We start from the raw sequence: 12,205 nt of genomic DNA, 5'->3' as shown, positions 1-12,205 counted from the left end.
AATATTGTAGATTATATGTTAATATTTCTGAGTGAGCAGGATCGTGGTGAAGCTGCAGAATGTTGGTGACCACTGTAATAAATGTTTGTTTTTTTGTTTTTTTAAGGCATGTGACTGGGGAATCCACCATGAGGCAAGGGCAAAGCAACAATTCACGGAGCGCACAGGTGTTGTCATCCAGGAGAGGGGATTGTTCTTGTCACACAGCGGCCTACTCGGTGGTTCTCCAGATGGGACTGTATCTGATGACTGCATCGTTGAGGTGAAATGTCCGTGGTCAGCCAGAGCCAAGACCATCCTACAAGCAGCAGAGAGTAGGGACTTCTTCTTGGAGTTGGATGAAGAAACTGGTACCCTGGCACTAAAACAACGCCATAACTACTGGCATCAGATCCAGGGCAACCTACACCTGACTGGAGCTAACAGTTGTCACTTAATTGTATGGACTCCTCTTGACCTTGTCATCCTGCCAGTGCTCAAAGATCCGACATGGGCTCTTAACATTGGTATTCTGGAAACATTTTTTAAAGAGTGTTTCCTTCCAAACATTATGTCACAGTTTTAAATTAAAAACAAAAAGGAGGAGAGGCCAGCAACACTTGGTGTCCTTCTTGATGACTTTTATTAACTCATTGACTGCCAGCCATTTTCAGAGCAGAGAGCTCCATACTGCCAGAGTTTTTGGGCATTTTGGCTGATGTTCAAAGACCCACAGAATATTAAGTTTTAGGAGTACATAAACATTGATGGATCACTCATCCAAATAGACACTTTGCTGCCATCTACTGGCCTGATATTTACTGACAAGTTGCGCCAGCATGCAATGGCAGTGAACGGTTGTAAATAGATTGATGCCAATCGGCGTCAATGGCAGTGAATGTTTAATGAACTGCGTTGGTGCTTACCCTATTACACAGACTGTTTTCAACAGGTCTTCTTCAGTGTGTCACACTGAAGAAGACCTCTGTCGAAACCAGTCTGTGTAATAGGTCATATAAGTCATCACCAAGGACACCAAGTGTTGCTGGCCTCTCCTCCTTTTGTTCTAAGTACATGTTTTACTTAAGTACAGTTCTGAGGTACTTGTATTTTACTTGAGTATTTCCGCTTTGTCCTACTTTTTACTTCCACTCCACTACATTTCTTGTAAATATTTTTTCTGGTAAATATTGTAAATATTATAAACATTTTTTCTGGTAAATATTGTACCTTCTACTCCACTACATTTATTTGACATCTTTACTTTTCAGATGAAGATTTGACGATGTTAATGTCTGCACTTGAACATACCCTACATTCATGATCTGTAAATACTAATGTCCTTATCAGTTTACGCTGTTATAATAAATTAAGTTTTTGGCAGTAACACAATGTCTGAAACACTTAATATAACATGTCTATAAAGAACAGTAACATTTTTTTTACCTGGTATTACTTTTTTAATTCAAGTTTTCCTCAAATCAAATCACTCATGAAAATCAGTTTACAAGAATATACATTTATCACAATGGGTCTTATTTCATGTCAAACTATTCAAATCATGCCCTTATATACATGTAACAAATCCCTGTCATACAGTCTATTTACATTTTTGATTGAAATTTTCTGCAAACAAACAGTTAAAAGAACAAGAAGAATTTTTTTTCACTTTACAAGAATATACATTTTTCTCAATGGGTCTTATTTCATGTCAAACTATTCAAATCATGCCATTATATATATGTAACAAATCTTATGGCCACTGGGAAACAGTCCTCCACATTTAACACACTGATAATCATTCATTCAATTTCACGCAGAATGGGTGTTTGCAAATTTGTTAGACACACACATACTTTCAGTATTTTGTTGATGTTTTTCCTGAACTGGTGTGGGATGTGGTGCAAAATGTTGTACAATTTCAGCCTTTGAATAGAACGCTCCACATGTATCCTTGCACGGGAGATTAACCTGTTATTGTTCACTTCCTCCTGTGTGAACTGCCCATTGATGAGGAAAGACGGAATGTTCAGCAGAACTCCTTCTGGCAAAATGTCCCGTATGGTGAAGCCCTTGTCCGCCATGACCATATCACCTGGTTTAAGATGCTGGAGAAGTCCACAGTCAGCTGTTATGGCCTTGTCTGAGGCACTCCCTCCGTACAGGTCACTGGTGAAGGTTATTACTCCATTGGGAGCTACACCAATTAGAGCCTTCAGAGTGGTCCGTCCTTTGTACTGGCTGTACAAATGGCTCTGTGTTTCCAGGCTCTCCGTGTTAGAAACTGCAACCTCAGTGCAGTCAAGCACTATCCGACAGTTGGGGAAGGGCCGGAAGCAGTCTGGCAGTGATGTTTGGTTCTTGGCTGTTGAGGGGATGTTGTTCTCAAGCATACCAACATACAAAATGTCATACAGCGCACTAACGATGGTAGTAAAGATGTTTGTTACTGTGGCTGTGCTACAATTAAACCTTGTCGCAAGGTCTATGTGGCCGCAATTAAGTTTGAGTTTCATTAATGTGAGGAGTAGCTGATCTATTAGGGGCATAATTTGGACTGTCCAATCAGAATGATACTGTAGCTCAAATTTAGAAAGAAGTGCTTCCAAAAACAAAACGGTGGCAGCATCGGGCAATCCGGTGAAATACTGGACTCTGTCAGGATTGGAGGAAATTTGGCTGAAGGAGAAAGTTTGTTTTTGTTTGTCCAATTGTTTTCTCAATTTCTCATTCTCTCTTCTCAGCATGTCATTCTCGATCTCCAGAACCACAAAACTTTTGGAAGTACTAGGGGTCTGTTCAGGGGTCTGTTCAGGTGTTTGTTGAACTGTTGTTTCATCTTCCCCACTGGTAGCAACCATTTCTTTTCTCCGTTTAGCGGTATGGCTGAGGGGGTCAGGGAACTGGAAAGTCTTCCCTTCATTCCATGCAAAACGTGATGGCCCAGCTGCTTTGCCATCCGGGAAATGCCAACTGCACAACCTAGAGTTGCAGTTTGGAGTGAAGTTTTCACGCCTTTAAAAAAAAAAGAGAGAGATAAATTGATCATCATTAACGTTACTTTAGTTCTGTATTAGTCATGCACAGCAATTACAGTGAAACAGTCATTGGCAATGGCAATCTTAAATCTCAGGCTGCCTCTAATAAGCTCAAATGTATAGAAAAGAAGATGCAAGAAAAAGTAGAAAGTAGTAGAAAAGTAAAAATAAGGATCTCAGATATAAAATGGTGTAGAAGTTAAATTTAATTGTAATTTATTTATTTAAAGACAGGGACAGTGCACAATTAATCTTGTACAAGAGCATATGCATTGTGCCAGGTTGTAGCAGATTGCTATTTTCCACCTGTAGTCCCTGGGCAGGTAGTAATAAAATAGAATACAGGCAGTACTCGAGTTGAGGGGGGATGAGGGGGGATGGCATCCCCCCTGAAATAAAAACGGTCCAAATCATCCCCCCTGTAAAACTGACATCCCCCCTTTCCATCCCTTATGTCATTTCATCAATGAATGTGGTTTTACTGCTATTTCAACATTTAGAGTCATCACCAGAAAAATAACACCAGAAAAATAACTTATTTGACAATTTTCACCTGTTTCAAGTCAATTTTCACTTGAAATAAGTAGGAAAATCTGCCAGTGGGACAAGATTTATCTTCTTATTACAAGCAAAAAAATCTTGTTCCACTGGCAGATTTTTCAACTTATTTCAAGTGAAAATCTACTTAAAACAGGTGAAAATTGTTGTTTTTTCCAGTGATGACTCTTGTTTTAAGTGTCATGAGATTTTTTTTTACTAAAATGAGACATTAGAAATAGGACAAATATTCTTGTTAAGATTTTGAGTTTTTGCAGTGATCCATTTTACTTATCCTGTGAAGCACAGAGTCATATTGATAAGTTCATAAAACTGTTTTTTATTGTTGTGTTTTGATGTATTTGATGTAAGCCCAGTGGATATTTCAAGCTTACAGAAGGCTGCATTTATCTGCTGCTATGTCATTCCTGCAGTATTTCTGCAGGTGTTTTGGTCACTGATATTATTTGTTATATATTATATTATTTGTAATCAGCACAAATTATCTGTCCCCATATGATACAATCCACCATCCCCCCTGATTTTTTTTTTACAATTCGAGTACTGAATACAGGGGTAATATAAAACTGTTGTAAAACTGTTGTAACACATGTACAGTAATAATAAACTGCAATGTAGATAGGTTGTGCACTCTAAGAAACGGAGGAGATTAATGTGTTTAACCACGGAGAGCATAACAGTTTCACAACCAGTATGCATAATGGGAACTGGTAAGGACAGGTAAAAACAAAAAAAGGGTGTAAACAGGTAATGTTAACTGGATGTAGACAGTAGTATCAGCTGTGCTGTTGCTTGGTTCGAACAAAAACACCGTAAAAACCCATTACATTTATCAGGGATATCCGCAAACGGTCGGTTTGTCTTTTACGAGTAGGTGCAAAAGCTAGTGCTAATTTTAGCTACCTAACTAGCCCAAACTTCGTTTTTCTTGATTCGTTTAAGAATTGTAACTCACCTTATCAACTGCAGCCATTTCCTCTTCTCTTTCTCGTCGCAAGGAAAGCGGAAGAATGACAGTGGTATCATTGTCTTAGACTCAGATCTGTTGTTACAACGGGGAACACAGCACTGCGGCATGTTTGAATGACGAGGAGCCGGACCCGGAAGCCTTATTTTGAAAGGGTGTGACGTCACGACTTAACAGCCCCGTAGCCATGTTTCTGTTAAACAGAAAATATCACTCCTGCTCTCTGTAATTATATCGTTTACTAACAGAGACTTGGAGCTTAATGATCGTATATTTAGTAGTCCGCATCTAATTTTTCGGTCTCTTATTGGTACCAAATGCGCATTGGTTTTAATTTTCACAAGGTTATTTTGGTTAACGCCTCTATAACTCCACACCTGGTGAACTTTTGGAGGGCAGGGAACTGCAACCACTTCTATTTTGCTAGGCACCTGGTTAGAGTTACCAGTTACATCATGTAATCCTATAGTTTTGTTGGCAGGCGTTGGTCCTCGAGAAGCAGCAGAGAAGTGTGTTAAACTACAGCTCTGCATCCTGGCCTGGACCGTGCGATGTCAGGGAGAGGGTCTAATGAAACAGGCCAAATTACTAGAGACAAGAGCAGCACCAGCCCGGTGGGGATGAATGCCGTCTCTTCTAATCAGACCGGGCTTTCCCCAAAACGTCTTCCAATTGTCAATGAAGGCCACATCGTTTTCTGAACACCACCGCGACAGCCAGCGGCGGAGCGAGAGCATGCGGCTAAACATGTCATCGCTGGTCAGATTGGGGAGGGGACCAGAGAAACCTACGGACTCCGACAGGGTTTTGGCGCAGTTACACACCGAGACAATATTCATTTTAGTGACTTCCGACTGGCGAAGACGGGAGTCATTAGCTCCGACATTTATGATACCTTTACCAAATTTACGATTACTCTTTGCCAGCAGCTTCAAATTTGCTTCAATGTCGCCCGCTCTGGCCCCCGGGATGCACCTAACTTTGGTCGCCGGAGTTGGCCTGACATGCCTGACTTTGGAGTCGCCAATCACCAGGGTCGACTTCTCAACGGGTGTGTCGCTGAGTGAGACCCATTCATCAAACATGAATGTGTCAAAACACGGGTCAGGGGTGCAACCAACTACTTTAGCAGACTTTACGCTTAAACCAGACTGGGTTTTAATGAATCCAACACCTTTTCATTGGTCTTGGTTGGAATTCTGCATCTTGCGTTTCAATACTAAACAGTTAGCGATTACATGACCAGGTTTACGGCAGTAAAAGCAGTTTCTGTCAACATTATCCTTCCTCAGTGTCAGCTTCCTGGTTTAGGCAACTTTCTGAGGCTTACATGGAGTTGGCCGCAGGTTCTGCAGGACTCCAGGAATTGTTTCACTGATGATGGAGGTCTCTCCTCCTGTGGCTTCACCACTCCAATTTGCAAATATTTTTTTCTTTATTTTTCATGTTTGCACCTCAATAATCACCTTTGCCCAACTTGTTTATTTCTGCAGCTGAGGAGTATCAGATTGTGTTGCTTCAGGATTAAATATAAATTCATACTGTTCACTTTTTTTCTCTTATGACGGTGTTTCTCAATTCCAGTCATTGCATGTTTTTGATGCTACCTCACTTCAGCCCACCGTGATACAAGTGGCTGTGTCATTAGCAGAGTTGTGCAGATCTTGATGACAAGCCAATGAAAACTATAAATTAGATATTGATGTTGATGCAAGGCAACATCTAAAACATGCAGGACAGGGGGGCCCGAGGACATGTAATGAAGACCACTGATGTAGATATTGTTGCAGTTTGACTTGTATGTAACTTATTTGGTGATGTGGGGACTATCAGGCCCTTCACGTGTGTTAGTGAATTTATTGTTGATGTCATGTTTCCTCATATTTTGGACTTCACTGCTTCGCCGCTGAGTGACGGCAGTAGAGAAAACCTTAGAAATGTACATATGCTAACCTTGATGTGTGCGTAAGGGACCGCAATTCTGTCACGTTCATGTCACTTTTTGAACATCTGACCGTAAGCGTGGAAAGTGTCATGCGCATGTTTTTTGTGCTCTGCAATCTTTGTACATGAGACCCCTGGTCGTCCAGTACCACTGCTCTGGATGTTTCTCTTACATCAACACACCTGATATGAATTAATGATCATCAGCACGTTGTCTGTAGAAGTAATTTAATGACGTAGCCATGTCTGTCAGGGTGTGTTGAAGCAGGGAAACATCAAAAATGTGCAGGGATTGCCCACTCCCTCATTAGGAATATATATATGTATGTATATACTGTATATATATGTATCCTATATGTTTTCGAAGAATTTACCTTTGCTTTTCAGGCTGGAGTATAGTAAATTTATTCACAGGACATTTCCAAAGTGGACTAGGGAAAATAACATTTAAGGATGAAGTCTCTCAAAAAGACACATTGCCTGAAGGAGACCTATTCTCCAAAAGCTGAATGCCAACCAATTATTGATGAAGCAGGATTAGAAAGTGTTTATATCTCCCACATATCACTTCAACACTGTAACACCAGGGACCAAACTGATTATGCTTGCTTGTTTGTTGCTTTCTGAGAAATGTACACACTGAGATGCTGCTGCTAAATTAACTGGTTGGCAATGACAGAAATCAATGTTAAAAGAGTAATTCACCAGTGCATATGGATAAAGTATTAAACTTACCCCCTTAGTTTATAACGACAGGAGAAACAATACGACAACTTTCAGCATGTGAATAGGTTGCATGCCCCATATTTTTAGAAATTCCACCTTACCTTGGCGACATTCATTGTAAGTGAATATGGCTCCAGAACTCTGTGGTCATCTCAGCCGTCATGAGAACGGCCTTTAATGGATCAGGCTTTTCATCTTCAGTGTCGGGCAAATGACCCACTCAGCACCGCAAGCAAAAATACCCAAGCTTTCATCAGAACAGGCAACAAGAGCTCCAGTTTAAGGATGTGATTTTTTTTCTTTTTCTTTTTTTCTCCACCATTGATCTATGAAAATAACCTGTGATCTGCTTTGAAATATTGACCTTGAAGGCTGCAAGAACGGCATCAGATAGGTATTATTGATTATTCTAAGGATATTCTGGTATCTTTTGAGAGTATTGGGGCTTGGAAGCCTGAAGGAGTCAGTTGCTTTCCAAATTGAGTCAGTGAAATCCTTTGGGGAGTGTAGATTGAAGCACTTAAAGTGCTTGAGGAGCTGCAATACATGGAGTTGTTCCAAGAAAGTTGTTGATTATATCACTCAACGAAAGGCTTAATCTTTAATGTCATATGTAAATAAGGAAAGTCTAAATGTAGTGAAGGATCAATAATGATGTGTTATTGATTCAATGACAACAATGTAAATGAGGAATGTTAACCTTCTCCAAGATATATTTAAAAGGAATGTTAGTAACATTTTTAATTTTGGGCAAAAACAAAACAGATACATTTAGAGTCTTTGGAAACAAATTAAATTGAATGTAAAAATATATACCATTCTAGAACAATTAGTCACAGCACTTTCTGGGAAGAAGTATTCCCTTAGATGCAAACTGCATCAACGCTCAGTGATTTTAGAGAGCAGGGGCATCTCCCTCGACAACCAGTAATTTACTAGAATAGTTAATTGGCTGAAACTCATTTTCTCAAGAATTGTGTGGTTTAGCCTGTCTCTTGACAGCCAGTGTTGTGAGGAGAGAATATCACGCTACCTGTGGCAACTTGCATACAGTGAAACAGTTCAAAAATAAAACAGGGAAATTGCCTGCTCAGGTCAGGTCAAGGGATTAATAAAGGATGGCTCCCACCTGATAAACACACCTTATTCAAAATGCAAATCACGTTCCAGTAGTAGTTCACTGTCATGTAATGACTGTTTTTGTGTAAAAAATTCCCTGTGTTTGTATAAAAGAAGAAAAAAGAAACAGGACCCTAAAAGTAACATGACTAAACAAGTGAATGATAGGTCCTGAATTTATTTCATCAGACTCGTGTGCTTTAGTAATTCAGAGTTCAGACAAGTTAACAATTGTTTTTTTTTTCAGTTTATTCTGTCCTACCCACTTGACTTCAATTCAGTTTTTTAATACAATGTTGTTTCAAGTAGCAATTAATGAATTGAATCCAGTGTAGAGATCCAGGACTGGTTTACGACATCTTGAAAATACAGACACAATCTCCAAACCAAAGAGGGTGAAATACACATGACCTTTTTAAGTGAGCTCACACTAAAGGCCCGGACACACCAACCCAACGGCTGACCATCTACCGCCGGTTTACTCAGACTGAAAGATGCCTCTCGTCCCCCCAGTTGGTCAAATAAATACTCCCGAACACACGTCAACTAGAGTGTACATTCTGCGCGTGTGCAAGGTATAATACATCCCCATAACTGCAGGCGGAGCTAATCTGTGACGTCGCACAAAACTGAACTGAGCCCGCTGTTTTCACGCCTGAAAGAAGTCAAAATAAAGAAAATAAGATGGTTAATAATGAAAATATAATACAATCAAACACAAGCCAAATTCAAACCGATGCAATGACCATCGCTGTTTAGCTAGTTAGTTTACCATTGTCATTTCCAGTTAACTTTGATTCGCTGGTCAAGGGCTAGCCTACACTAATCAGATTGGTTATAGAGGCCGATGGCCAGTGGACAGATTCTACATCTCGAATCAGCTGAACGCCAACCTTTTTCACATTTTTACTTTTTTAATTTTTTAGTCACTTTCCACCTTTTACTTAAATTTTTTTACTTACTCTTCTTACATTTTTGAGTTTTTACTTTTTTTAAACATTGCTTAAATTTGTCGTTAAACTTTTGATTTTCTTTTTGTTACTTCAATTTCTGCAACTTCTTAGCTTCTTCTCGAATTTTTTTACCATTTTTGAAGTGTTATCCTCTTTCAGATTGAAAGCCGAATTCATTTAGCCATTACTTCATTTATTTAGTAAACTTTTAGGATCGTTCTGAGACCTGCTTAACTTTCTTTTCAGAGAGTTTTGATTCTTTAATATATTTTTGAGTGAAGTTAACATTTTTTTCAATTTTGCCCCACCTTTTTAGTTCAGCAAAGAGAAATTTTGGGTCTAAATTTGTTTGTCCAACGAGAATCTTCCAGACCTGCTCATCTACCACTTCAAGGCGAGACGAGAGACCTACGCAGCCCCCATTGATCTTAAGGGCGCAGTCAGCAGGACCAATTGCAACGTTGCCAGGCCATCAACATCTGACTTCAGAGAATACTGGGGGGGACCGGGGGTGGAAAACATTGCGGTAACGTAAGAGCCTCTCGTGTGTTGGTTGGTGTCTCCCAGTAGAAACAAGAAGGCTCAAAAGGTATTTTTCCATCAATTTTTAGTTAATCGCCTGAGTTACCTTTTACTTTACTTTACTATTGAGAAACACTGCATTATCACATCATTGGTTCTGTATACAGTAATACCTCATTTACGTTCCAAAAAGAAGCCGTGATCGGTGAAATCCGTGAAGTAGTAACCTTTATTTTTTTACAATAATTATACAAGGCACGCATTACACATCAGCACCGCCCCACCGCAACCTGAGTAATTGGATTTGAAGGGGAGAAAACGAAAAATTATTATGGAAAAAAATACAATAAGTACAGTAGGACAAATTGTGACTCGTGTATTTCACTGCTCTTCTGACTGTGCCGCTGCATCCTGACTCGCTTTGTAGCGTCTTTTTCTTCTACAAGCCCATGGTGCAGGTGTGTTTTTTCGAGAGAAAAACATAGTTAGGGGTAGTTGTTGCCACTCTTTTTTCTTCTGGGCAAAAAGATTCTTAGAAACCGACATGCCACCATCAATTATATTTGAGAACTGTAGTAGGGAGACTGTTTAGCCAATCAGAATGCAGAACATAATACCCAATGCAAATCCGCGAAGCAGTGAGACCATGAAAGGGGAACTACCTTATAGCAAGGGATTACTGTACTAGAAACAGACATCTTCTCCCCCAAACCATCAAAGGCCTACCATAAACTTCCAGCCACTCGCTGACAGAGGAGGGTTTGTGCTCAAGCACATGAAGACGGGGTAAAAGGCCCCCCTGTCCTTCATGTTTTAGATACTGCTCTGGTTTAGCACACCATGATACAATTAGCTGTGCCATCAACAGACTTGTGCAGACCTTGATAACAAGCTCATAAGGACCATTAATAGGGATCAGGTGTGCAAGGGCACATCTAGTACATGCAGGCCAGGGGGGCACAAGGCCTGGAATTGAGAAATACTGATCTAGTTTGAACTCAGCACTCTATAGACAGGAATCCACAATATAAATATTTTATCAAATCATTTGGTGTTAAGACCAGTACAGGAGATGTCAAGTAAAATTTTGACTGAATTTTACTGTTTTGTTTTGTTTAGTTTTTTTAAGTGAACGTAAACATTTTCTAGTCACTAGGTTAGCAGGTGGGTAATCATGACTTGCTCTGCTGTTCATGTGTATGTGAGAGTCTAACTTACTGACATTTCTGCTTGAGATCTTTTTTTTATTGACCCTTAACTGTTAAGTTGCCCATGACTTGCCCATGGATCACCTGTAATGGATTTGTTTCATCATTACCCACAAAGTGGTACCATTAGACAAGTAAGACACTGTAAGCCTTACAGTGTAAGGATTATACAACTTGAGGTCTCCACTGACATCTCTGTATCCCTTTGAGGACAAAGGTTCAATCCCTCATTCACTATCAATATTATGGGCATGCCAAGTAGTGGCATGACCATATTGCAATCGTCCAGAATGGCCCAAAGGGCAATGTAACTAGCGTTTTGCTAACAAGCTAAGGTCGCAAAAGTCCCACTGCGCACCAGCGGGTGTACAGCATGACCCCGCTCTGATGTGGGAAAAAAAATCCCCAAAAAATAAAACACGCCTGAAAAAATAAGAAAAAACATGAAAATGAAGGCGATACTAGAAAATTTCAGGAAATTTTGATATGGGCATGCCCTACTGCCCATTCGTCCCCTCTTGCTGCTTTGGTTTGGGGCTGTAGTGGTTGTGTTCGGGGTGGTTCTATGTCAGTTTGAGGTGTTTAAGGTTGCATTTCATCCATTCCTGTGCTCGCTGCAGGGAGTGTGGTTTAGGGTTGTTAATAAACCTTTGGGGGGGGGCCGTTTGGCATGGATTTTGACATAAACTTTTTCTTAAATCACAGCTTCATGAAATTTGAATATGTTGAAGTCCACAGCGTGCCAAGTCGGGGAACATTTGTATGATGTCTCTACGATAACCTGTTGCCTAGCAACAAGCATCCAAGTCAAATGGAATTTAAAAAAAAAATGAAAGGTAAATATTGCAAAAACTGTAATAATTGGCATAATGAGGTTTTACAGTCCATTGGTGCCAATCGGGCCGAGTGTTTAAAAGTTTGAACTATGTCCCTGCAATAAAGTTCGGCCGAGCAATAAGCGTCCGTTTTTTTTTTGCTCTTTGGCATCTAGCATTGCCACGGTAACACTTTTGACTGAGAAAAGTAATGCCCATTGAGGCACGATGGAGACGCATCCAACGATGTATGCCATGTATGGGTGCACGTTCCGGTTCAGGCTACGTTAACGGATAGGTTTTTTTTCACCATGGTAAAAAAAAAAAAAAAAAAAAAATTTCCTTAAATCACAGCTTCATGAAATTTGAATATGTT

The 12,205-nt window shown here is 40.0% G+C and overlaps 1 protein-coding gene across 1 annotated transcript; it reads right to left on the bottom strand.

Annotated features, from left to right (window-relative positions):
• Window positions 1-1,428: 1,428 nt before the first annotated feature.
• On the bottom strand, window positions 1,429-4,580 carry LOC133454733 (uncharacterized). The gene is made up of 2 exons (XM_061733458.1): window positions 4,531-4,580; window positions 1,429-2,994 (listed from the first exon to the last, which is right to left on the bottom strand). The coding sequence occupies exon 2, from the start codon at window positions 2,838-2,840 to the stop codon at window positions 1,782-1,784; it is 1,059 nt and encodes a 352-aa protein (XP_061589442.1). The 5' UTR covers window positions 2,841-2,994; window positions 4,531-4,580; the 3' UTR covers window positions 1,429-1,781.
• Window positions 4,581-12,205: the final 7,625 nt, after the last annotated feature.

Source organism: Cololabis saira, chromosome 11, assembly GCF_033807715.1.
Source record: "Cololabis saira isolate AMF1-May2022 chromosome 11, fColSai1.1, whole genome shotgun sequence".
Classification (NCBI taxonomy): domain Eukaryota; kingdom Metazoa; phylum Chordata; class Actinopteri; order Beloniformes; family Belonidae; genus Cololabis; species Cololabis saira.
This window is presented reverse-complemented; position numbering and strand designations above follow the sequence as displayed.

Excerpts from the sequence above, each read along its gene's own strand:
- LOC133454733 (XM_061733458.1), bottom strand. The coding sequence starts at position 2,840 with ATGGTTGCTACCAGTGGGGAAGATGAAACAACAGTTCAACAAACACCT.